Source organism: Oncorhynchus mykiss, chromosome 3, assembly GCF_013265735.2.
Source record: "Oncorhynchus mykiss isolate Arlee chromosome 3, USDA_OmykA_1.1, whole genome shotgun sequence".
In the NCBI taxonomy this organism is placed as follows: domain Eukaryota; kingdom Metazoa; phylum Chordata; class Actinopteri; order Salmoniformes; family Salmonidae; genus Oncorhynchus; species Oncorhynchus mykiss.
The window spans coordinates 30,095,176-30,122,912 of record NC_048567.1 but is presented as its reverse complement, the minus strand read 5'-3'; the positions used below and the strand labels follow the sequence as shown (position 1 = coordinate 30,122,912).

Genomic DNA, 27,737 nt, shown 5'->3' with positions numbered 1-27,737 from the left:
CCTTTATTACAGATAAGTACTAGGTACTGGAAAGTACTTGGCAACAAATTTGGTATAGTAGCTATTTGTAGTCTGAAGAAAAAGTGGCCTACTCTAAAAATATATAATATTTGCATTGAAATAAAATGCCTAGTGTTACCTGTTAATGATTTAAAGTACCATGTAGTTATGACTGCATTAACACTAATAACCTGATATGCATTGGTACCACAAGCTTCATAATAATAACAACATTCTGACTTTAAATACCTAGCTAGTACTTACCGTGCTGTAAAATAAACAGTTTAAAATAACAAATAAAAAGTTTAACAATTTGTTTAGACCAAGAACTCTACTCCAAATGTCCATGATAATTTAATTATACATTTGACATGTTTAGGCACTTACAAATCTATAAAGTGGATAGCCAACAACTAACATAGAAACATTGTTAAAGTAATTGTTCAGTGGAAATCTCACTTTAAAAAAAAGTTAATATTCTGTTAACTCATACCCAAATAATGTTGATGACTCATATTATACTCGTATGTGGCCAAAGCATAAATTGGAGAAACCATTAAAAAAATACCCTTAAACTCAAACAAACAGCAAGCATTTTAGAAAATATTTCCTCAGAGGATGTTGTCATCCTCCTCAGGAGCTTGAGATAGCCAATCAGCAGTCTATTCGCATGAATATACAACAATTTAAAAACGATATACGCTCACACCATTCCAACACAGAAAGGCTGCTTTTTAACCTACTTAAAACATTTTGGAAGGAAAACCATTTCACTCATACTGTATTGTAATTAATTTGAGGTCATATTTCATAGAAATCGGGAAACACTGGACAGTTACTTTAAAAGATCTTTTGGATTTACCCAGTCTTTGGTGATACAAGAGACCCTCACAAGCCATATTACAGTACACATATTTGCTGAAAAAGTCACATTCTGGTCTATGAGGGAATTAGAACATTTGGATCAATGACAAAGTGCTTCTAAAACATTCATTCAGTTCTTTGGCAGCTTCTTCCACATATAATCTTGCTTAAAAGGATACTGTATAGTGTTTGGGGCTCTTTGGGTGTAGCTTTATACACGGAAAAAGGTATACCATTGCATTCCACACTGCATAAAGAGATGGAAATCTGAATATTTGTCTATGAGACAGGAAATACATTATGGCCATCAGAACCACAATATAAACAAAAACAGTAAAAAGGTGACATTTTAGACAAGGACATTATTTTAGACAATTATTTCTTATTGCATGAGAGCTGAATTTCGGACAAACGAGAGATCACATACCGTATATCCCAAATGATGATACAATATGCATCAACAGTCAAACGCTCTAGATTCACTTTTGCCATGGTACTGAGTCTAAAGGCAAGATTTGACTACACTGTTATAAATGTATACAACTTCAATAAGTCAAAATCTCAAATTATCCAGTTAAACACGACAGGGGATTCATGCCGATTCTCCCAAACTGTGAACACACTACCTGTCATGGATTTCACATAAGCTATGCAAGCACATGATCGCGAAGGAAGGACAACATCAACAACAAAATGTTGCCCTTTCACATTCAAAACAGTTCAAACCGTTAGAGTAAATTAAAGGAAAAGCGCAAGAGAATTACCCAAGGCACATTTTCACCCAAGTATCCCATTGACATCAATGAATGATTTACGTGGAAGTTAAGAGTTGTGCAAGCTTATCTCAACCCTGAATCAACCCCTTAGACAAGATTCTTAGAGGCATCAGAAGGCACCTCTCTGAGATTTGAGGTTGAGGATCTCTGCAGCCAGCTTCTGGGCGTCCATCAGGTGAGGGAACATCTCCATGACCGTATCCACCTGGTGGGGGTTGAAAATGGCCTGCAGTTTCTTACGGAGCTCCTCTCTCTCTGAGTCAAAGGCAGAAGGTGGAGGTGGCTGGGCCCAGGAGTCGTGTTCCTGCTGATTCCTGTAAGAGGAGCATGAGTGGGGGGCTCCATGCGGGGTAGGGTGGGGGCCGGGGGGGAGGCTACAGGATGCCCTAGCCTGGGGGACCCCGCCATGGAAGGGGTCTGACCAGTACTTCTGGGGGTGCTGATGGGGGTGGAAATGGTGTGCCCCCACCCCGTCTTGCTGGAAGTTGCAGGGGAGGCTGTAGTGGTGCATGTTGGGTGGGTACAGAGGAGGCGAGTAGGTGTCATACCTCAGCTGGGATTGGGAGTGGGACTCGAGGTGTGGGTTGCTGTGGTGCTGCTGCTGGGGACCTGAGGAGGGAGCCAAATGGAAACACCTGCAGGGCTGGGGGCTGTCCTGGGCCAGCCTCTCTGGATGTATGCCTGGATGTCTGGAACCAGAGGGGAAGCCCTGCTGCTGCCTGGGCCTGAAGGCCTTGCTGTGGCCTTGGGACACATCCGAGTACTGGCTCTGGCTCTCATAGGAGCCAAAACCAGAGTCCAGGCACTCATGGGAGATGCTGGCATAGGGGAGGTCAGTAGTAGTGGAGGGGGAGAGCATACTGGGCCAATCCATCTGTCCTTGGCCTACTGCTGTGGGGCTGCGGGCCTGCTGGTTCCTACTGGAGCGTGGCCCATCCCAGTATAGCAACATGTTCTCAGTTACCTGGCTCTTGGGACCCTCCCTCAGGGAACCGCGGTGCTCTAACGTCAACCTGTGCTCCAGGTCATTCTCCAGAGAGTAGGAGGGAAAGGATCCCGGGTCGGCCTGGGGGCCCCTCAGGTGTGACATCATGGGATTCCGGTCCTCTTTTTCCGAGGAGAGCCTTGCCTTCTCCCTGAGCTCGTCAGCCAACGAGGAGTGGGATTGGTGAGTGCGCTCAGGGTGGTAGAACTTACACTTCACGCCGTAGGTGCACTTTTTACCTGAAATAGAACACATAAATGACAGTTACTAAACATGACAGTTATTACAGTTTTACTACCTAAATCTAAAATAACAGTATTATTCTAAGTATCTGGATTCTTCACAACGAGTCTCAGATTAGAAGTGCTGATATAAAATCAGTTATGCCTAATGGAGACCTGATCCTAGCTTAGTACTTTGATTCAACAAGATAGGTTTTAAAATAAGCTTCAGTGTTCAGACAATCAAATTAGAACCCTATGGTACCTCACACACATATCTCTATGGTTGATATCTTACCATAAGGACAGAGTTGGCGCTTGTGTTCTGGCAGCAGAGGCTTCTTCCGAAGGAAGTTCTCCAGACTGGGACCATGACGACCAAGCGGGTCATCTGGGGGCATGAATCTGGGCCGGGAAATGGGTAATATTGATCAGAAAACCACACAGGCAGAGAAGTGATGGAGGATCTAATCTATAAGAACAATAAGACGTGGTGCAGTCAGAGGGAATGTTTGCTTTTCCTATCTGAAATAATGACATGAATACATGTCTCATTAATCATCCTCTAACCATACAGGAGTGGTCACCAACCTTTGAGTTAAGATCACTTTGAGTCAAAATGCAAGCTGAGATCTACCGCACAGATATTTTTTGAAGATTACATTAAAAAAGCCTATGCAAAATTAACCTATTAAAAACAGTACTGTAACAATTAGGTTGATGCAGTAGGCTATAGGCCCAATACATTGTCACCGCATATTGGCTTTGCTTGAATTTCCTGCACATGTATTGTTCGCACCATTTTAATAGATTTTAGGTAGGCTATACAATCACACCGGTAATAGATCAGTTGTTGTATTACTTGTGGAGGCACAGCTGAGTGAGCTACATTTAAATAATCATGTATTTTACTGGGCTGATGGTGCCTGCATCTGATGGTCAGTCTCAGTAGAGGGAGAGAGCAGCAGACTGAAGGTTTGCCTCTTAAAGTCCCTACGCTTTCCCTTTCCTCAGTAGACCAAAAAGGGACACCGTCTTCCAGCGGATGGCAAAACTCGAGTTGCACAACATTATTTCTGCCTCTAGACAAATACTTGTTGTTACTCCTTTGAACAGAGAAAGTGAAATATTCCTTGATATTAAAAAAAGACCCAAGCAGCTAATAATAACCACGCAAGCCCATCGATATACCTTCCTACTCATTCATTACAGCTTCAGTACTGGTTGTAGCGCCAGTGGAAGTAGGATGAATGTGCATTTTATGGATAATAAAAGTGTTGAATAAGAAGTGTTGACAGTGCTGAGCAAGAACTTAAACAGGAACACACTCAAAAACACCAGCTTGTTGCTGTATTTGTGGAATCATGGTTTTAAAAGTTCTGAAATCTCAAAATCTCAACTTTGCTGTAGCTTTCTTTTATGCCTGCTACATTACTACATAATGGTAATCTGAGCCATCCGATTGGCCAGCGGTAGGCCTATAGTGCACTTGATTTACTCTCCGGGCCCGCCGGGAAGGTTTAAAATGGAACAATTCACCTACCTGGCACGCAGGGCTGCTGAAATGTTTGGCGATCGTCTAGGAATGCCTTGGAGATCGACCAGTTGGTGACCATGGCCTTACAGTGTATTACACTACTACAGTATCTGCTCTAAAGGTCACATCTGCTTTTCGGAACTAAGTTGCTCGCTATTTCTGTGCATGACTCAAATAGTTCTACTTATCTACCCTTGACATCAATCCATGATTAATACTTTTTTTTTTAAAGTTAAAAACCTGTTTATACATTTCATGTTTCTGTCCAAAAATCTGTATTTATGACAGATGTTACCCGCTGAAACCCCCCATACCACATGTATGGTCCCCCTGGGGGGGGGGATTGAATTCCTGGCCCCACTGGCCTCTTCACCATTGTATCTTCTCCCCTTAATTCATGCCTGCCACTGTCTACCCTCCCCCAGTACTCACTTGTCATTGACGAAAGAGTACATAAGCAGCCTCTCCTCGATACAACGCTTCCACTCCGGACGCTCTCCCTGCAGGTCCCTATAGGTGTCGTTGGACACGATCACGCCGTCCGACTCGTAGGCATGCTTCACAATAAAACGGTCGTCGTAGCAGACCACCCGTTTACCACCGACACGTCTCGAGGGAGTGAAGACGACTATCTTCTTCTTCTCTAGCTCCATTAGAATGTGTTGGTCTGGAAATAAAATGTGCAGATGTTTCACCAAGTGTTTTATTATGGCCCAGTCTCGGGCCTGTATCCATAAAGCTTCTCAGAGTAGGAGTGCTGATCTAGGATCAGTTTTGCCGGATAGATACTAATCAATAAGATTACATGGACTGCTGTTGTTGGTGATGAAAGAAGCAGAGATGGTTCGCTTTATGTTTGGTCTTTCATCGTTTTGGAATTCTGTTTGACACAAAATATTCCACTGCCTTAACGGTTAATGTCGTCTTAGTACACATTAACATGACTAATATTTCAAAACAAAAACAATGTATTCTATACCTTTGCATGATATAAACAAGCCAGGTGACACTATGATAATAAAGTGTTGCATAACATTGCTTCGGTCAAATATGGTATAGTGTCACAAATCAAACAGGGGACACAGAACGAATCCATCAACTGCGGGGGAAAAAAATCCCTGAGACAAAACATACAGAGCACAAAACCATCAATCATTTAAAACAAATATTACATGACTGGCTAATTATTACATAAGCTATTCAAACTTCACAACCTACATCCCCAGTATCATATAACATGGAAACCTCCCAGCAGACTAAATTAAAGCATTGACAAATACATTCAAAATGAACTTTGAATAAATGGACCGGTGTACACACAGTGTGAAAATGGACAATGGAAATTGTCATTTAAATAAACAAAATGGACAAGCTAAAGGCAACAATGTTCAGTAATCCAACTTTGGAAAGAACTGATCTGCTATATCTGCTAAATTGTAATTGCATATCTGCTAAATTGTAATTATTCGCCTACCTCCTCATGCCCTTTGCACACAATGTATATAGACTTTTTTTTTTCCTACTGTGTTATTGACTTGTTTATTGTTTACTCCATGTGTAACTCTGTGTTGCTGTCTGTTCACACTGCTATGCTTTATCTTGGCCAGGTCGCAGTTGCAAATGAGAACTTATTCTCAACTAGCCTACCTGGTTAAATAAAGGTGAAATAAAAATAAATACAAATATTCATATGGTGTCTCAAAGTAGGAGTAGCGATCGAGGATCTGGTCCCCCCCTGTCCATGTCATCTTATCCAATATAACCTAAAAAATAATGTATTTTTGTCTTAGAACAGCACTCCTAATGATACACTTGTATATCCACCCTGACTTAAGTGTGAGACATAGGGCTCCATATTGAAAAATGTTCTTGAGATTTTTAGAGACTACTATAGACTAAAGCCTGAAAAGCACTCACAAATGTCAACTGTCTGTGTCACAAATGCTTTGATAGTTCAGGTAACAACAATTACTTGACACTTAAACCTTAACGCTATGCTTGAATGGAAACAGTTAAAGACACAGACAGTAACCTGGGTGTGTGAGAAAAACAGTTGCACTTCCTGGTTGGGGATTTCCCAATTCCCAGGTAGGACTGACTGTCGAGGTTATTTTTACTTCCTGGTTACTGGGATTGAAAACATAACTTTTCGCTTGCTTGCTCCACCTCAGACAAAGCCACTGAACCATGCAAGCAGCGGGTACTAGGTGATGATGCATCAGCTTCAAATAGTGGTCCGCCCTACTGCACACTGGCTTTGTTCGTGGATTCGCTAGGTTAACACAAACACCTAACAACTGATAACTGATAGCCTTCAGGTACATGGACAAGAGTCTGTGTTCGACAACATGTGGGTTGAAGCAATCACAATCGGGACAATTTATTTATATATTTTTTTCCAGAGAGCCTAGAGTATGATGTCAGGCAGGAGTTCTGGATTTCAGTATTTCAACATTTGTCCAGCAATACCCTCTGGTGGAGTTTTCCAATGCCTTTTGCCTCAGTCTCATATTACAGACACATCACATGACTGGAAACATACTGTAGGTGCAGTGAGTGTACTTACCAAACCCCTGCATACCAATGAGATAAGGGAATGTATTGCAGTATTTTAAAGCAACAGTCAAAACGAATACTGTACTTTATTGTAGTGTGTTGATTTTCTGTGTCTAGTATTTATACGTATTGCTGACCTCACAAAATGTAGACTAAAATCTAGACTAAAAAGCATTGTTCAATATTGTACATGAGCTTAGTTTGTGTGTTCAAAATCGCCTGGTATTAAATAAGTATTAATATTCAGAAAGAGAGACTAGTCTAATTCGAACTACAGTGCATTCGGAAAGTATTCAGACGCCTTGACTTTTTCCACATTTTTTACATTACAGCCTTATTCTAAAATGGATGAAATGTTTTTTCTCCCCTCATCAATCAACACACAATACAACATAATGACAAAGAAATGTAAATAAGTATTCAGGCTCTTTACTCAGTACTTTGTTGAAGCACCTTTGGCAGTGATTACAGCCTTGAGTCTTCTTGGGTATGACGCTACAAGCTTGACACACCTGTATTTGGGGAGTTTCTCCCATTCCTCTCTGCAGATTCTCTCAAGCTCTGTCAGGTTGGATGGGGAGTGTCGCTGCACAGCAATTTTCAGGACTCTCTAGAGATGTTTGATCAAGTTAAAGTCCCGGCTCTGGCTGGGCCACTCAAGGACAGAGACTTGTCCCGAAGCCACTTCTGCGTTGTCTTGGATGTGTGCTTAGGGTAGTTGTCCTGTTGGAAGGTGAACCTTTGCCCCAGTCTGAGGTCCTGAACGCTCTGGAGCAGGTTTTCATCAAGGATCTCTCTGTACTTGTTTCCCAGTCCCTGCCACTGAAAAACATCCCCACAGCATGATACTGCCACCACTATGGCTCACCGTAGGGATGGTGCCAGGTTTCCTCCAGAAGTGATGCTTGGCATTCAGGCCAAAGCGTTCAACCTTAGTTTCATCAGATCAGATAATCTTGTTTCTCATGGTTTGAGAGTCCTTTGGGTGCCTTTTGGCAAACTCCAAACGGGCTGTCATAGGCCTTTTACTGAGGAGTGGCTTCAGTCTGGCCACTCTACCATAAAGGCCTGATTGGTGGAGTGCTGCAGAGATGGTTGTCCTTCTGAAAGGTTCTCCCATCTTCATAGAGGAACTCTGTCAGAGATGAACATTGGGCTCTTGGTTACCTCCCTGACCAAGGACCTTCACCCCCGATTGCTCAGTTTGGTCGGGTGGCCAGCTCTAGGAAGAGTCTTGGTGGTTCTAAACTTCTTCCATTTATGAATGATGGAGGCCACTGTGTTATTGGGGACCTTCAATGCTGCAGAAATTTGTTTGTACCCTTCCCCAGTTTTGTGCCTCAACACAATCCTGTTTCAGAGTTCTGCAGACAATTCCTTTGACTTCATGGCTTGGTTTTTGCTCTGACATGCACTGTCAACTGTGGGACCTTACATAGACAGGTGTGTGCCTTTCAAAATCATGTCCAATCAATTGAATTTACCACAAGTGGACTCCAATCCACTTGTAGAAACATCTCAATGTTGATCAATTGAAACAGGATGCTCCTGAGCTCAATTTTGAGTCTCATAGCAAAGGGCATGAATACTTATGTAAATAAGGTATCTGTTTTTTATTTTGAATACATTTGCAAAAATTTTATGAACTTTTTTGTATTTAATTAAATTTGGAAAAAGGCTGTAACGTAACACAATGTGGATGCACTATAAATCTGAATGCACTATTTGTGAATCTCACCTGTGATGGGGACATCAGGCCTGGGCTGCTCCTTGCGCCATGAGGGCACAAACACAATGACCGTTGAGTGACCTCTATCCAGGAAATAGATCACTGCCAACTCAATTCCCCTACAGGAGAACACTTGTTTGTTACCATGACTGGAAGGGAGACAAGAGAGCAGGAAATGGGATAAATAAATATGTCATTACTTTCGATGAATCAACAAACATTTCTAGTGAAGAGGGCAGAGAGGTGAAGGTGCAGTTTTATGTCGATCTCTGTTTCATTGATAAAACAAATAGGTAGAGCAAAGCTAATTTGACCAAATCATTTCTCGCCTGTCTACAATTCATTCACTTCACAGTGGCAATGCAAGCGAATGACAAGGTTTGCAAAAAATAAAACACAGGAACACAGGCACGGGTGAAAACGAGCTTTGGTGATGGCATTTTACCAAGACAAATATGATTATTTATGTTCTAAATCATTCTCTTTCTCTAACATATCATTAACATTATATCCAAAAAGTCCGATTTTGCATCCTAATATATCCAATAATAAGCACTGAGCTCCGTCGACACTCCTTGCAGCAACTCTTTAGGATTTGACATGTTGTGCTCTTCTGCCGTTTCTGTGGGTCGCAAAAAGCTAAATAAGCACGGCACGAGTGGAATTAAACGTAAAAGTCTTAGGATCAAGTGCCTTGCTCAAGGGTACATCAACAGACTTTCTCACCCAGTCAGATTTGAACCAGTGATCTTTCACTCACTGGCCCAATGGCTTTAACTGCTAGGCTACCTGTCACCACATGTGAATCTGACATTCCTTTGAACATACACGTGGATTGTGTTTCCTTATTGGTTTATGAATTGAAGCGAGTCCAAACATATGCTGTATACTCAAATAGCTAAGTAATCAAACTGTAATTAAGAAGATCTGAAAAAATGTTGGCTTGAGTCCATTCATGTAATAAGGAGCAGGCAGTTAAAAATGGTCGTATATGCAAATACTTGAACTAAGAAGACATAATAAGACTTGAGTGACAATGTTGTCTGGCCTGTTCAATATGAACACTGGGAGCCAGTGCGAGGCGGAGACTTGCGTAGGAGATTTGCATATAGTACAGCATTAACCTTAGCAAAGGCATGCACAGGCATGGCTAACTACCTCTTCAAACCCAGCTGACAAAATTGCATTAAGGTGTATGAGAAGAGCATGTGGTTCTCGTGTTGAAGGGTCATAGTTCAACAGCTGATAAGGAGGGGAAGAGTTGTACACCTGTAGTTTTGCAGGTATTCTTCACATAGCAGGCTGTCATTATCATTGCGATGTTCAACAAACCACACGAGGAGAACATAATACAATACATCCGCTTCATCTAATTTCTCAACCACAATAACACGTTAACCATTACAGGACAGGACTGTCATGAACATGACATGAATGGACTCCTGTCTGGGTTGGCCCCCCCCTTGGGTTGTGCCGTGGCGGAGAACTTTGTGGGCTATACTCGGCCTTGTCTCAGGATGGTAAGTTGGTGGTTGAAGATATCCCTCTAGTGGTGTGGGGGCTGTGCTTTGGCAAAGTGGGTGGGGTTATATCCTTCCTGTTTGGCCCTGTCTGGGGGTATCGTCGGATGGGGCCACAGTGTCTCCTGACCCCTCCTGTCTCAGCCTCAAGTATTTATGCTGCAGTAGTTTATGTGTCGGGGGGCTAGGGTCAGTTTGTTATATCTGGAGTACTTCTCCTGTCTTATTCGGTGTCCTGTGGGAATTTAAGTGTGCTCTCTCTAATTCTCTCTTTCTCTCTTTCTTTCTCTCTCTCGGAGGACCTGAGCCCTAGGACCATGCCTCAGGACTACCTGACATGATGACTCCTTGCTGTCCCCAGTCCACCTGGTCGTGCTGCTGCTCCAGTTTCAACTGTTCTGCCTTATTATTATTGGACCATGCTGGTCATTTATGAACATTTGAACATCTTGGCCATGTTCTGTTATAATCTCCACCCGGCACAGCCAGAAGAGGACTGGCCACCCCACATAGCCTGGTTCCTCTCTAGGTTTCTTCCTAGGTTTTGGCCTTTCTAGGGAGTTTTTCCTAGCCACCGTGCTTCTACACCTGCATTGCTTGCTGTTTGGGGTTTCTGTACAGCACTTTGAGATATCAGCTGATGTACGAAGGGCTATATAAATAAATAGGATTTCATTTGATTTGATGACATACACGTGTGTACCAACACAGCTGAACTCATTGAAACACTTCAATAACTCTGACAAACATAAAAAGAAAAATCACTTCTAGACTCGCTCACCTCATGGCCACATTGCTGCCGTCAATAACGATAGGTTTCAGTTCACTGTCTGTGTCCCGCCTGTCTTCCAGTAATGGGACTGGTCTGTCTCTCTTGGGGCCATGGGTCCTAGAGGAGGCCATGCTGGAGCCTGTGTGGCTTGTGGGGCCAGTAGTATCGTCACCACTCTCAGGGATGGTTGAGTTAGAAGTACTAGTGCTGGCTCCACTGCGGACCAGCTCCCCCAGTACAGAGTTGGTGTCTGTACTCAGGCCTAGCTTAAGCAGGGCGGACCGAACCTCCATGGGGGAGTAGCCCAACTTTCTGAAGAAGTCCACCCTGAGCTGGAGCTCTCCTGTGTTGGGTTCAAATTGACCAGTGGCTGGGGTCTGGAGGCTGGGAAAGGCCTGGTCCATGCTTTATTACTGTCTGGGCTTTCTTGTACAGCATGGGAGGGTTATGACCTATTTTTCATGTTGATACTGTTGCCTGGATTGAACAGAGAGAGAGAGACTTCAGTTAAATTCAAGACAATGTTATGCAAATTTACTGAACAAAAATAGTCCAAAAAACATTCTTCTTGATGAACATCCAGGTGCTTTTGGCAAACCTGAGTCAACTTTTTGGATAGCAGTTCTCCCATTATGTCTGCCGAAAACCAAACACTGCATCCCACTGTAAGAACCTCATACCAACGGTCAAGCATGGTGGTGGTAGTGTGATGGTTTGGGGATGTTTTGCTACCTAAGGACCTAGACAACTTGCCTTAATAGAAGGAAAAAGGAATTCTGCTAAGTATCAGAGAATTCTACAGGAGAATGTCAGGCCATCCCGTCTGTAAGCTGAAGCGCAGCTGGGTCATGAAGCAAGATAATGATCTAAAACACACAATCAAGTCTACATGAACAATTGCTTAAAAGCCCCAAAAAATTAGTTTTGGAATGGCCTAGTCAAAATCCAGACCTAATCCCAACTGAGATGGCAGGACTTGAAATGAACAGTTCATGTTTAAAAACCCAAATGTTGCTGAGTTAAAGCAGTTCTGCACGCAAGAGTGGGCCAAAATTCCTCCACAGTGATGTGAGAGACTGATCAACAACTACAGGGAGCATTTGGTTGCAGTCATTGCAGCGAAAGGTGGCACAACCAGTAATTGAATGTAAGTGAGCAATTACTTATTCACAAAGGGGAATTGGGTGTTGCATAACTTTGTTAATTAAAAAAATCAAAAGTATACTTTTTTGTTATTGTTATTTGTAAACTCAGGGTCGCTTTATCTAATATTAGGTTTTGCTTGAAGATCTGATAACATTCATCATAAAAAATATGCAAAAATAGAGAAAATCAGAAAGGGGGCAAATACTTTTCACAGCTCTGTATAAAATGCAACCATTTCTGATATTTTACTCAGTTCCAGTTCACATTAGCAAATCAGTCAATTTAAATAAATTCATTAGGCCGTAATCTATGGATTTCACAAGACTGGGAATACAGATGTGCATCTGTTGGTCACAAATACCAACAACAACAAAAAGGTAGGGGCGTGGATCCGAAAACCAATCATTATCTGGTGTGACCACCATTCGCCTCATGCCGTGTGACATCTCCTTCGGATAGAGTTGATCAGGCTGTTGATTGTGGCCTGTGGAATGTTGTTCCACTCCTCTTCAATGGCTGTGAGAAGTTGCTGGAAATTGGTGGTAACTAGAGCACGCTGTTGTACACGTCAATTAAGAGCATTCCAAACATGCTCAATGGGCGACATGTCTGGTGAGTATGCAGGCCATGGAAGAACTGGGACAATTTCAGGTTCCAGGAATTGTGTACATGGGACCGTGCATTATCATGCTGAAACATGAGGTGATGGCAGCGGATGAATGGCTCGACAATGGGCCTCAGCATCTCATCACTGCATATCTATGCATTCAAATTGCCATCGATAAAATGCAATTGTGCTTGCATTCCGCAGCTTATGCCTGCCCATGCCATAACCCCACCGGCACCATGGGGCACTCTGTTCACAACTTTGACATCAGCAAACCGCTCTCCCATACATCTGCCATCTGCCCGGTACAGTTGAAACCGCGATTCATCCGTGAAGAGCACACTTCTCCAGTGTACATTTGCCCACTGAAGTCGGTTACGAAGCCGAACTGCAGTCAGGTCAAGATCCTGTTGAGGATGACGAGCATGCAGATAAGCTTCCCTGAGGCGATTTCTGACAGTTGAAATTCCATGGTGGTGTAAACCCAGTTTCATCAGCTGTCCGGGTGGCTGGTCTCAGATGATCCTGCAGGTGAAGAAACCGGATGTGGAGATCCTTGGCTGGCATGGTTACACGTGGTCTGCGGTTGTGAGGCCTGGTGGAAGTACTGCCAAATTCTCTAAAACGACATTGGAGATGGCTTATAGTAGAGAAATGAACATTCAGTTCAGCTCTGGTGGACATTCCTGCAGTCACCATGCCAATTGTACACTGCCTCAAAACATGAGACATCTGTGGCATTGTGTTGCAAATTTTAGAGTGGCCTTTTATTGTCCCCAACACAAGGTACACCTGTGTAATGCTCATGCTGCTTAATCTGCTTCTTGATATGCCACACCTGTCAGGTGGTTTAGGAATATCTTGGCAAAGGAGAAATGCTCACTAATTTTTACATATGCCCTGGAGTGTTATAATCTCCACCCGGCACAGCCAGAAGAGGACTGGCCACCCCACATAGCCTGGTTCCTCTCTAGGTTTCTTCCTAGGCTTTGGTCTTTCTAGGGAGTTTTTCCTAGCCACCGTTCTTCTACACCTGAATTGCTTGCTGTTTGGGGTTTTTAGGCTGGGTTTCTGTACAGCACTTTGAGATATCAGCTGATGTACAAAGGGCTATATAAATACATTTGATTTGATTTGAGTAATTTACATGTGCTATTTTGGTTAAGTGTCCTGCTCAAGGGCACGTCAATAGATTTTTCACCTAGTCGGCTCAGGGATTCGAACCAGCAACCGAAACCCAACACTCTTAACCTCTAGGCAATCTGCCACCCACTAACAGGGATGAAAACAAATGTGTGCACAACATTTGAGAGAAATAAGATTTTAGTGCATATGGAACATTTCTGGGATCTTTCAATCTCAGCTCATGAAACATGGGACCAACACTTTATATTTTTGTTCAGTGTAGTTTGGCTGACATACTGTATTATGTCAGAGTAATATGCAAATTATTCAGTTGACAACTTGACATATTGACTGTACTGCATTACATTTGTATTACGTTGCAGGCCTCATATCATTGTATTCACATTAGGCTAAAGTGTCACAGGTCTACAGCAATTGCAAACGGTCTTTAGATTATTGCAATGTATCACAGAAACCACACAATTAAACTGGTAAACTTCCCAAATGTTATTCAACATTACCATAGCACGAAGCAACCTGGACGAATCAAAGAACTAGATTAATCCCAAACGAATATTAAGTATTTACCCATGTAAATAATAAAATAGCATATACTAAAAACTACATTACAAAGGCCGACAATGGATTAAGGTATTCCTTGGTACAGAAGGAGAGCCTGGCGCCGTGTTTTTCTCACGACAAGTGCATACAAGGACAGGTGACACGTAAATCAGATTCATGTGACGTTAGAGTGAAAATAATAAGAGTAAATCATGATCTTTGTACAAATACACAACGCTGACAATGGTGTTTAGAATTTACCTTAACTTTCAATTGGTGTTCCTCTTCGTGGAGATCCATTTTTACCTCGACCATACGTTTAGCATTTCCGATTTACGCTATGGCTATGACTTCGCAAACGCAGCACCTCCCTCGCTCGTACTCAAAAGTGTCCTTCCTTTATTCCTGTGCGGCCACGGGCCCAAAATGTTAAAATCCTCCCAAGTCGCCTTCAAATTATAGCCTACGCTCCTGTAGAGCTACATTTTCCTAGTCCTAGGCTAGAAGTTAAATTCAATTCTTGAATTTCTGAAACTGAAACTAACCCAGCCCTGTTAAGGTAAAGTCTGATTTCTAAATCAGTTCATCAAAATTCTGGACATGTTTTACCTGTAGGTATAGCAGCAGTAAGTAGGGGTGCTGAGGATGCTGACTCCATAAAATCGGAATAAAAATATATAATTTAAAAAGAAAGCTAGAAAAGTAGTTTTTTCTCTCACAAAAGCAGTGCACTGGGCCTTTACTAGTCCTGTATGAGCGTACCAGCTACACCCCCCCCCCCCCCCACCCCCACCGCAGCACCACAACTCCCAAACATCTTCCTGCAGCTATGCCTGTAGGCCTATTTCATTGTCTGACTGGAATTGCTCTCCAAGAAAACTTTAGAAGATTCTATACATTAACAATAGGCTACAGTGATGATCTAGGCTTAACCTACAGTGTAAATGTATTTACAGTGATTAAGTATCTGCCCTTGTGAAATGTAGGCTCCAGTTCACTATTGATATACTCCATGGTACAGAACAGATTTTCCCACTAGATGTCACGCTTTACATTGTCTCATGCTGGGTTGATTGACTCACGCTGCACTCTTAGGCCTACCTTGTTAGGGGAATATCAAGCCAAAGCCATAGTGTGTGTGTTTTGGGTAGGTGAATAGGTGGCATGTGGGTTTCAAGTTTGGGGGAAACAATATTTTTTCACAAAAATATGTACCTTTTATGATAAAGCATTGCATGGATCTATCACCGCATTTGCAGACTAATATAAAATAGCCTACTTATTGCTAAAGTGATGAGTAGATTGGATAGTCAGAAATGTTGGTTCTGCTTATCTTCTCCTTTTTTCCGCTCACATCCAGAGCTCAGCCCCAGCTAGAGGGACATTCTTTAGCAGTATCCGAGAAAAATGTAAAGTTTTATAAACACATTTCATGCAATTGTACAACACTTTACTTGCCATGACTGGATACATTAGCATCATCTTTAATACCACAAAATGACACAAAACTAATGCCACAGAAGTGAATTGCACCCAGCCCGCCACAGGAGTCACTAGAACTGATGGGACAAGAACATCCCTGCAGGCCAAACTCTCCCCTAACTCGAACGATGCTGGGCCAATTGTGTGCTGCCCCATGGGACTCCCGGTCACGGCCGGTTTGTGGACTCAAACAAGGATCTCTAGTTGCACAGCAGGCATTGCGATGCAGTGCCTCAGACCACTGCGTCACTCGGGAGGCATTCTGGTGAGGTGTTTTGAAGGAACGTATTTATATGTGTTTAGACAGGAGTATATCATTTTGGCAAGTTCCATTCAATTTACTTTAAGGGAACCTGAGCTTATTGGACACGCCGCCTATGAGTATGTGTAAAGTTTTCCATGTGTAAGGCTTTGCATGTGTGTGATATGTTACTTCAAAAGGTGAGGTTAGGCAAGTATGTGAATGTGGCCAGTTTGTCTGTGCATTTCAGGTTAATGAATTTGTTTGGTTGGTACCAGGGTGGTAGCACTTTTGTTTAGAGTGCTAAAACAACATGGTAACATCCGGAAAGGAATAGGAAACAACAGCGAAATCCACATTTTGTTCCGTCACAGACTTATTCTAAAATTGATTAAATAACTTTTCCCCCTCATCAATCTACACTCAATACCCCATAATACCGCACATTTAAAAATAAAAATCAGAAATACCTTATCTACATAACTATTTAGACCCTTTGCTATGCGTCATGAAATTGAGTTCAGGTGCATCCTGTGTCCATTGATCATCCTTGAGATGTCTCTACAACTTGATTGGAGTCCACTTGTGGTAAATTCAATTGATTGGACATGATTTGGAAAGGCACACACTTGTCTATATAAGGTCTCACCGTTGACAGTGCATGTCGGAGCAAAAACCAAGCCATGAGGTCAAAGGAATTGTCCGTAGAGATTAGATACTGGATTGTGTTGAGGCACAGATCTGAGGAAGGGTACCAAAACATTTCTGCAGCATTGAAGATCCCAAAGAACACAGTGGCCTCCATCATTCTTAGATGGAAGAAATTTGGAACCACCAAGACTCTTCCTAGAGCTGGCCGCTTGGCCAAACTGAGCAATCAGGGGAGAAGGGCCTTGGTCAGGGAGGTGACCAAGAACCCGATGGTCACTCTGACAGAGCTCAAGAGTTCCTCTGTGGAGATTGGAGAACCTTCCAGAAGGACAAACATCTCTGCAGCACTCCACCAATCAGGCCTTTATGGTAGAGTGGCCAGACTGAAGCCACTCATGAGAGCCTGTTTGGAGTTTGCCAAAAGGCACCCAAAGGACCCCCAGACCATGAGAAACAAGATTCTTTGGTCTAATGATACCAAGATTACTAGGCTACCTGCCACCCCTAAGCAACTAGCAGCAGCGCATTTGGTGTGTGTGAGTGTGTGTGTGTGTGCGGCATCAGTATGCATGTGTGTGCATGTTATGTGCATGGGGTAGTTTGCAGTGTGTGTATGTGTGTGTTGGGTTGTCAGTGAAAGTCAAATAAAATCAAATCGAATTGTATTTGTCACATAAGCCAAATACAACAGGCGTAGGTAGACCTTACAGTTAAATGCTTACTTACAAGCCCTAAACCAACCATGCAGTTAAGAAAATACCTAAAAAATAGAAATACAAGTAACAAATAATTAAAGAGCAGTAAAATAACAAAAGCGAGGCTATAGTCTGGGTAGCCATTTGATTAGATGTTCAGTAGTCTTATGGCTTGTGCTTATATACAGGGGGGTACCGATACAGAGTCAATGTGCGGGGGCACCAGTTAGTTGAGGTAGTATGTACATGAAGGTAGAGTTATTAAAGTGACTCTGCATAGATGACAACAAAGAGTAGCAGTGGTATAAAGAGGGGGTGGGGTCACTGCAAATAGTCTGGTTAGCCATTTGACTCGATGTTCAGGAGTCTTATAGCTTGGGGGTAAAAGCTTTTTTGAAGCCTCTTGGACCTAGACTTGGAGCTCCGGTACTGCTTGCCGTGCCGTAGCAGAGAGAACAGTCTATGACCAGGGTGGCTGGAGTCTTTGACAATTTTTAGGGCCTTCCTCTGACACCGCCTCGTATAGAGGTCCTGGATGGCAGGAAGCTTGGCCCCAGTGATGTACTGGGCCGTACACACTACCCTCTGTAGTGCCTTGCGGTCGGAGGCCGAGCAGTTTGAGGATTTTTGAGGATCTGAGGACCCATGCCAAATTTTTTCAGTCTCCTGAAGGAGAATAGGTTTTGTCGTGCCCTCTTCATGACTGTCTTGGTGTGCTTGGACCATGTCAGTTTGTTGGTGATGTGAACACAAGGAAGTTGAAGCTCTCAAATGTGCTCCACTACAGCCCCATCCATGACAATGGGGGCATGCTCGGTCCTCCTTTCCTTGTAGTTCACAATCATCTCCTTAGTCTTGATCACATTGAGGGAGAGGTTGTTGTCCTGGCACCACATGGCCAGGTCTCTGACCTCCTCCCTATAGGCTGTCTCGTCGTTGTTGGTGATCAGGCCTACCACTGTTGTGTCATCGGCAAACTTAATGATGGTGTTGGAGTCGTGCATGGCCGTGCAGTCCTGAGTGAACAGTGTGTACAGGAGGGGACTGAGCACACACCTCTTAGTGGCCCCCGTTTTGAGGATCAGCGTGGTGGATGTGTTGTTACCTAACCTTACCACCTGGGGGCGGCCCGTCAGGAAGACTAGGATCAAGTTACAGAGGGAGTCCCAGGGTTTAGTCCCAGGGTCCTTAGCTAAGTGATGAGCTTTGAGGGCACTATAGTGTTGAACACTGAGCTGTAGTCAACAGCATTCTCACATAGGTGTTCCTTTTGTCCAGGTGTGAAAGGGCAGTGTGGAGTGTAATAGAGATTGCATCATCTGTGGATCTGTTGACCGAGTCACTGGTGCTTCCTGCTTTAATTTTGGTCAGATTTACCAAATGGAGGGTGAGGGTAAGCTTTGTACGCATCTCTGTTTATGGAATAAAGGTGGTCTAAAGTTTTTTTCCCTCTGGTTGCACATTTAACATGCTGGTAGAAATAAGGTAAAACTGATTTAAGTTTCCTTGCATTAAAGTCACCAGCTACTAGGAGTGCCGCCACTGGATGAGCATTTTCCTGTTTGCTTATGGTGGAATACAGCTCATTGAGTGCGGTTTTAGTGCCAACCTCGCTCTGTGGTGGTATGTAGACAGCTACGGAAAATACAGATGACAACTCTCTAGGTAGATAGTGGGGTCTACAGCTTATCATGAGATACTCTACCAGGCGAGCAAAACTTTGAGACTTCCTTAGATGGTACAGCTGTTGGTACATAAATGCATAGGCCCCCACCCCGTGTCTCACCAGAGAAGGTTGCAAGTTCAAACCCCCGAGCTGACAAGGTACAAATCTGTTGTTCTGCCCCTGAACAGGCAGTTAACCCACTGTTCCTAGGCTGTCATTGAAAATAAGAATTTGTTCTTAACTGACTTGCCTGGTTAAATAAAGGTAAAATAAATACAAATTGAGTGGGGATTGGAACCAGGTGTGTGTAATGATGGCGAGACAAGTCCGGGTTTGATGAGTGAAGGGCATTTGCCAGCAGCAGGTTTGGCAGCAGCTAGAAGGCCAGCAACGCCAAACACCTGAGCTGGGCAGGAGGGGGAGCCAAAGCGAAGGCTGATGTGACAGCTTTATTAAGTCAATGATTTATTTGTAAAAAATGTACATTGTTTGCAAAATGATATGTGACACTCATTAGCACCAAAATAACATGCAAAACAGGCAACAAACAATTGATGTTGAGATGTGTCTGTTACTTGACCTCTGTGAAGCATTTATTTGGGCTGCAATATCTGAGTCTGGCAACTCTAATGAACTTATCCTCTGCAGCAGAGTCTTCCATTCCTGTGGCGGTCCTCATGAGAGCCAGTTTCATCATAGCACTTGATGGTTTTTGCGACTGCACTTGAAGAAACTTTCAAAGCTCTTGAAATGTTCCACATTTACTGACCTTCATGTCTTAAAGTAATGATAGACCGCCATTTCCCTTTGCTTATTTGAGCTGTTCTTGCAATAATATGGACTTGGTCTTTTACCAAATTGGGCTGTCCTCTGTATACCACCACTACCTTGTCACAACACAACTGATTGGCTTAAACACATTTAAGATGGAAGGAAATTCCACAAATGAACTTTTAAGAAGGCACACATGTTACTTGAAATGCAGTACAGATGACTACCTCATGAAGCTGTTTGAGAGAATGCCAAGTGTGCAAAGCTGTCATCAAGGCAAAGGGTGTTTACTTTGAAGAATCTCAAATACATTTTGATTTGTTTAACACTTTTCTGGTTACTACATGATTCCATATGTGTTATTTCATAGTTGTAATGTCTTCACTATTATTATACAATGTAGAAAATAGTAAAACAAATAAAGAATAACTCTTGAATGAGTTGTTGTTCTACAACTTTTGACCGGTAGTCTATATATATATATTGTTTTAGCTAAACAGGTGGGGCTTACCTTGAATGACGGGTTGTCACTGTGTATAGGGAATTCCCCTGATATAACATACTCAAGACTGGGATAAGACAGGCAAAGCCTGCAGGCTATGTGATACAATTAATAAGACATTTGTAACACATGCCATTGTAAAGAATAACTTATTCCTGCATTGGTTGGTTTTGGTTTTGTGGGAACTAACATCTGGCTGCAGCCAGTACTGTATGTGACAACAAAGACTCTGTCAGGTCAAGACTTTAGAACCTGCCAAAAGTGTGAGGTGTAGCCCAAGAATCTACCGTGCATACATCATCCAATGTAACCCACCTAAGCAGTGCCCAAGATGTTGTCACACCTCTAGTCGAATGCACTGTTACGTCCCTCTGTGGGAGCTTTCCCTGCAAAGGAGTATACCAAAGAGATAGCTTCAACTACCCAGCAAGATAGTCATTCTCTGGACAAAGCCTTGCCCTGTGCTTGTATACCAAAGTACACAAACAGCTGGTCAGAGCGGTGCAGGCTTCTTGTTAGATCAACATAAGCGGAGAGTGTGTAATAAATGGTCCTCTTCTTCTAAGCGGAAAGGAGAGGGGGTGGGGGGTGGGGGGAAACGTGGCCAAATCAATAACCATAGATTTGCAAGCAGATGTAAGGATATTAGGCAAATAAGCAGGGTTTAGGTGTCAATGTAACCCCCTGCTTGTCCTCCGAGAACACCATGCATGAAAGGTGGATGGAGAGGGCCGCCAAGTCACCTACCCGCTTTGCAGAGGCAAGGGCTAATAGTAGCACCATTTTAAACAAGAGGAATTTTTATTATATTGTGTCTATTACCTTGATAGGAAGGTTAGTTAACGCATCCAGAACTGTGAACAAATCCCATCTGCGGAATAGACAACGTGTAGGCGGGTGTAGACGAGGGGTGCACTTCATAAAGTGTGGCTTTCCGTGGGCTTACCATCTGTATCAGCATGGCATGCCGATATAGCAGCCAAATAGACCTTCAATGTAGAAGGAGAAAGGCCTTTATCAAACAGCTTCTGAAGGAAGCTCAGTATGATACAGATACTGAAGTGCAGTGGTTCTTCACTATGTGCCTCACACCAGCACGCAAACTCTTGCCACGTAAACGGAACGTGTTGAAGGAGCCCTAGCACTCTGTAGAGTCTCAATAACCGCCAAAGGTAACTCATCACTAAGAAGACGTTCCAGGTCAGGTACCAAGTGGCCAGCCTATTTTGTGTGAGGAGGGGTGGAAGATATCCCCTCCCCCCTCAGACAAAAGGTCTGTATGTAACAGGAGTGTCCAAGACGCTCCACACACCATTGAACTCAGGTCTGCAAACCATGTCTGTGAAGGCCAAAACAAGGCCACTAGTATCATCTACAGTCTGTGCTCCCTCACTCTGTCCAAGACCTGTTGTGGCAGGGGAATTGGAGGAAATGCATATAGACTAGCTTGGGCCCATTGGTGGGCCAGGACATCGTGACCCAACGGTGGGTTGTCGTTGAGAATGGAATACTAAAGAGGGCAGTGTGTTGCGCTTCGAGATGGGAACAGATCTACATGGGCTCATCCGAACTGGCGCCAAATTGCCAATATCACCTGTGGGTGGATACGCCACTCCACAGGTTTGAGGGGCGTTGCCCCTCGATAATAGATCTGCAACAAGCCTCAACCGTTCTGGAATGTGCTCTGCTGACAGTGAGTGCAGGTGTGTGTGTGCCCACAGATGTATCCGTGATGCCACTTGGTGCATGGCCAGTGAGTGGACTCCGCCTTGGCATTTGATGTACGTGATTGAGGTTGAGTTGTTGGAACGAATCAGAACATGATGCACCTCTATCTTGGGGGCAAAATGTAATAGAGGCAGGCGAATTGCTTCCGCTCCAAAACGTTTATTTGGTGATTTTTGTGTTCTTCCTACTAACCGTTTGTTATGCGTCTGTTGTAAACTGCCCTCATCCCTTCAGGGAGGTTTCAGTCTTTATGACAACCCACAAGGCTCATGGACCCAGCTGGATCCCAGATGAGAGCATGCTCGGGTTTTGCCAGAAGGATAGGCTGTGGCGACATTGCTGCGTAATGTTTGATAACGGTTTCTTTTCAGTTGATAACGGTTTCTTTTCAGATGAATGCGTTGGCTGATAAACCATCTTTGGAGAGGTCTCATGCATAATAGGCCGAGTGGTAAGATTGCTAATGCTGCAACCATCAGCCCCAGTAAAAGCATTACCAAACCAGCCCTGACTGTCTGGCTCCGGTTGAGTGCACGTGCTGCAGTCAGAATGCATCTCTGTCTGGTGACTGTTAGACACGCATGCATAGACAGAGAGTTCAGTTCCAAGAAGCTTGTCTGTTGGCGAGGAGTGAGACAACACTTTTTCCAGTTAATCAGGAAACCCAGATTGCTGATATGATTTATCACTATCCTGGTGTGTGTCTCAGCCAATTTTCTCAACTTCGGTATTATAAGCCAGTCTTCTAGATAGCACATGATCCATATCCCCTGTAATTGTATGGTGGGCGATAGCTGCAAGTGCTTAAGCTTAGGGCAAATGGGAGGACACAAAACATGCATGCTTTGTTCTGAAACGAGAACCTGAGAAATGTCCTGTGCCTTACCACAATAGGTATGTGAAAGAACGTATCCTTCAGGTCCACCGTGGTAAAATATTCTGCCTGTCTGATTGCTTTGAATAGGCACTAGAAACTATTTCTGATAATGACCTGTCATGATTACAGGTGAGGATCACAATGGGTCAGATCAGCTTGGCAATGGTTGACAATCACCAGACCCTCTTCCACGCACAAAGGGGGAGGGGGGGGTTGATACCTCCACACACCCAGTCGTACATTTTATGCAGCAGAGGACTCTCTGGCTCTCTAGCTAGTATAAACCAAAGGAATGTCTTTGTTCACAAACTTTTGCTAGCCAAAAACTTTTACGTCCAAAAACTGAATTTTGGAACAATATTTCTAACATCCGAATGTGGGAAATGGTCAGTGGGGTAGATGTAGAAAACGGTAATATTGCTTTTCATTTGTATGAACCAAATACTGTAACTTAGGAAGGATACCCCCTTTATGTGTGAAGTTTCCATCCAATACGTTGTCTATGTGATATGAAAATTGATTTTTTGTTGTTGTTGTTAAGATAGGAATACGATTTTAGGAGTCATAAGAGATAACTTCTGATCATATCCTTTGCACATTAAGTAGCCATGCACCAAGTGAGGTCAGAAAGCTTGTCAGCATGATGGAACCGCCCTTTAAGAGAAATTGTCAGCAGACCAGAAAAGCGTTGAGCGTTAGCTACATGTCTTTTAGACCAGAAAGACGTGAGACCATGGTCCAAAAAATGGTTAGAAACTCTGAAACTCTCAACATGAGGTGAAGAAAATGAACTTATCAGACCAGAACATTGCCGGTTTTGGCTAGCGTGTAAAGTGGTCAGCAGCCGAACCCTGAATAATCGACTTTTAGGCCAGAGAGACAAAGAGCTGCAACTCGTGTCCCTCATGGTCCAAATCCTAAATGCCAACACGAGGAGGAAGAGAGGAGAAGCTCACCTCAGACAATCACTGGTACAGTTCATTAGCTATGTTACACAGAACCCAAACCGGCTGTGCCATCATGCGCCATCGTGCATACATTTATTTTGTCCCCCTACACCCCCAAACGCGATCATGACACCCAGGTTAAAATATCAAAACCACCTCTGAACCAATGACATAAATTTGGGGTCAGGTCGGAAAGCATTAAACATTTATGGCAATTTAGCTAGTTAGCTTGCACTTGCTAGCTAATTTGACCTATTTAGCTAGCTTGCTGTTGCTAGCTAATTTGTCCTGGGATATAAATATTGAGTTGTTAATTTACCTGAAATGCACAAGGTCCTCTACGCCGACAATGAATCCACATATAAAACGGTCAACCGAATCGTTTCTAGTGGTTGTCATATTATAGTAACTGTAACTGTCTAGTAACTGTCATATTATTACTACACCGACCGGCAACACAGTTCGTCTTTCAATCACCCACGTGGGTATAACCAATGAAGAGATGGCACGTGGGTACCTGCTTCTATAAACCAATGAGGAGATGGGAGAGGCAGGACTTGCAGCGCGATCTGAGCAGTGTGAGTGCACTAATTGAATAACATAGATTTCTACGTTTATTTTGCAATGCTCGCGCAAGCAACACGAGCGGTGTGGTCAGCCCGTTAAGTCAGATATTGAGAAAAGCGAATCGAAGTGAGACTATCCTACTACTCTCATCACCCATGTGAATCATTGAAGCCACAAACAACTAAGAAGAAGGACCTAATAACCTTTGGTGGACAATCAGAGCCTTACACCCATGGGAGAGCCCACCGAAACAGCTTTCTTTGAGGGCTTGGTCCTGACCGAGATAGACAACGAACGAAAGGCATTCAACACATAAATGCATGCATTATCCTCTTATCCCAATCGGGCGGTGGTTTGTGTGCAAGGTATACGATTAATGTGAGGACAGTTCTAGAATGTAAACCCATGATAATTGTCCCTTTTTCTCGATCTCTCCATTTTCCCCTCCCCCTTCTCCATCTCTGTATAATAAGCCGCCATATCTTGTCAGTCCACTAGGGACCTTTGTCTCATGTGAGTGTGTATGTGTATTCTGTGTTATTATTTAGCCAGTAAATAAAGAATTAAATCAATTTGTGTAGTACTGAATAAGGCTCAAGGTTGGGGTTCTTGCGGATCCAAGGTTGTGACTGTTCAGAATGAGACTGATATGAGGTAAGGATTAATAAATGACTGTTATCGATATATAACTTATACATCTTCTATAGTTTCATTCGGGAGATGGTAACTCGTTAAACAACTTATTCCGTGGTGCCCCAAATTCCTAATGAGTTAATTGTTACATGATTAATTTAATCGGGTAACAATTAAACGTAGTTAGTAGTTTAATTAAGTAACAGTCGTCAGATTAACGAAAGTCACATCACGACAGACCTGTATTGTTGTCTGCTTCCCTCATTGGGTCAATAGCTTCTTTTCCTAGAAGGGAGATCATTTCCTGTTCTAGAATAGAGGCTGCTTGAGCTGAAATTGTCTTGGGTGTGACACCAGTGAAACCTGGTGGCCTGCGAGTGAACTGCAAGGTGTAACCCTTCCTAATTGTATTCAGTACCCAAGGGGGAGCAGTAGCCATTGCATTTGTACGTAGGCGCAGACCAGCTACACTAACAATAAATTAAGTTCCATTAATGAACATTAATGAACATAGTAGCTTAATTACTTGTGATTGTGTTAATCTGTCTGTGGAGAAATTGCATGGAATTAAATCTGATGTACCTAAAAGTAAAGTTATAAAGAAAGTAACAGTAAAGTACATGGTAACGGGAACAGTCGGGAACAGTTTGCTTTAGAATAGTGGCAAGGACCCGCGGGTACACTAGAACTACAGTATAAATAAATGACCAGTTCCTTAAACGTCCTTCTACAAAAAAATCCAAGTACATTCTTAATAAGTATAGATGGTGCTGCTGAGAAGAGTGGAAATGTCCTTGATTACTTACTACGTAACTTTTGCTTACTAGCCTCTATTATTGATAGTTCTTCAGTAACAAATAATAGTTTCTTCAAAACAACCAGGAAAATTCATGTAACTTTGTCATAATTTAGCAGCTACATTCTAACTTGGTCGTTGCTGTCTTATTTCCCTATTATTTCCTATTACTTTCTGGACGTTACCCTGTTGTTTTAGCACTGTAAACTAGCTGTTACAGGTAAGGGTATAGTTGTTTACATGTGTGTGCATGTGTGTCTGCACCCGCACACACACACACACACGGTCCGGTTGGAGGTCACTCTGTCGTGTCCTAGGTTAATGACGTGTACTGAGAGGAGTTCCGGAGACTGGAGAAACTAATCAGGGCCAGTTGCCAGGCCAATGCCTAGAGGTCTCATACCACTGGCCCCACGTCTCTGCAGGGAGGGTTGATATTACTGCAGAGCAATGAGCTATAACCAGACAGGATGACTTTCCCTAGCCTGCACCCCTCCACCCAGCACCACTGTCTGACCGAGCCTCCAGCCCCTTTCTTTCCCTCAACTAACCTGGCAACCACAGGGAGATTGTAGGCATTTTAGTATGTTTCATGAGCAGGAGAGATAATATGATGATACAATGTTAGACAAGCCTATGTAATTCTGTAAACATATTTGTGAAGCATGTAAAGACTATATACTTTTTGGAATATCTCCTGTATTGCATCCAATGATTCTAGATAATAAATGTATTGGCCTGCAAAATAATAGCAACCTTGTAAGGGCATGCTATTTATAATCAGAAGTCAAGGCAGGTTGAAGTGTTCAAAGTGTAGATTTATTTATGTGATCCAACAGTGAAAATAATACAAAATATACAGTACATCTTCATCTTAGATGTACAATATAATTCACTAGCAACATCAAAAAGAAGTAGCCACAATCAGGCTTAACCTGTCCTAAACTGAAAGGACACAGTGTACCGTTAAGAAACCAAATCAGATCTGCCTTACAGGTACACAAACAGGTAGGCCTAAAATCGACACATGCTCAACTATGGGGTAAAACGTAAGGACTTGGTTTAGATTGTTGACAACATGTAAACTATATTTTGTCTCCTAATGTTTAATGAAAACATAAATACATTTGCACAATGAGCTTTTGTTGTCTCTCAAATACATTGTTACAGTTGTTGGGTGAGCTAGATAGCGGATTTTTGCCATATTAGCATAGACATGACATGAGACAAACCACTTCGAAACAAGACATGGTATCAATAACAAGGTACAACGAGCTGAAACGAGCCACCTACGATTCCCCACATGATGTCACGCCCTGACCTTAGTTATCTTTCTTTATTATTTTGGTTAGGTCAGGGTTTGATGAGGGTGGTTTGTTAGTTTTTGTATTGTCTTGAGGTTTTTGTATGTCTAGGGGTTTTTGTAAGTCTAGGTGTTTATATGTCTTTGGTTGCCTGAATTGGTTCTCAATCAGAGGCAGCTGTTTATCGTTGTCTCTGATGGGGACCATATTTAGGTAGCCATATTCCTTGGGTATTTTGTGGGTTCTTATTCTATGTTTAGTTGCCTGTCTGCACTACTCATTTGCTTCACGGTTCATTTCGTTGTTTTGGTCAATGTTCTTTCTTTAATAAAGAAGTATGTACGCTTACCACGCTGCGCCATGGTCTCCTCCATACAACGACCATGACACATGATAGCCTCTTGTCATTGTTGCTAGCTAGTTGACCATTCAGAATAACACCACAAGGCCTACCCATCTATAAGCCCCACCCAGGATC

At 43.0% G+C, this 27,737-nt stretch overlaps 1 protein-coding gene across 2 annotated transcripts; it reads right to left on the bottom strand.

Moving 5' to 3' along the window:
• Positions 1-338: 338 nt before the first annotated feature.
• LOC110517541 (ribonuclease ZC3H12A) lies at positions 339-27,737 on the bottom strand. 2 transcript variants are annotated; one of them, XM_036973791.1, is made up of 6 exons: positions 27,609-27,737; positions 10,970-11,437; positions 8,678-8,817; positions 4,816-5,050; positions 3,145-3,251; positions 339-2,864 (listed from the first exon to the last, which is right to left on the bottom strand). In XM_036973791.1, exons 2-6 carry the CDS (start codon positions 11,362-11,364, stop codon positions 1,750-1,752), a joined length of 1,992 nt encoding a protein of 663 aa, XP_036829686.1. In that variant the 5' UTR covers positions 11,365-11,437; positions 27,609-27,737; the 3' UTR covers positions 339-1,749. The 2 variants fall into 2 exon arrangements, with proteins under 2 accessions (XP_036829686.1, XP_021451220.2); XM_021595545.2 differs by lacking the exon at positions 27,609-27,737 and adding an exon at positions 14,661-14,985.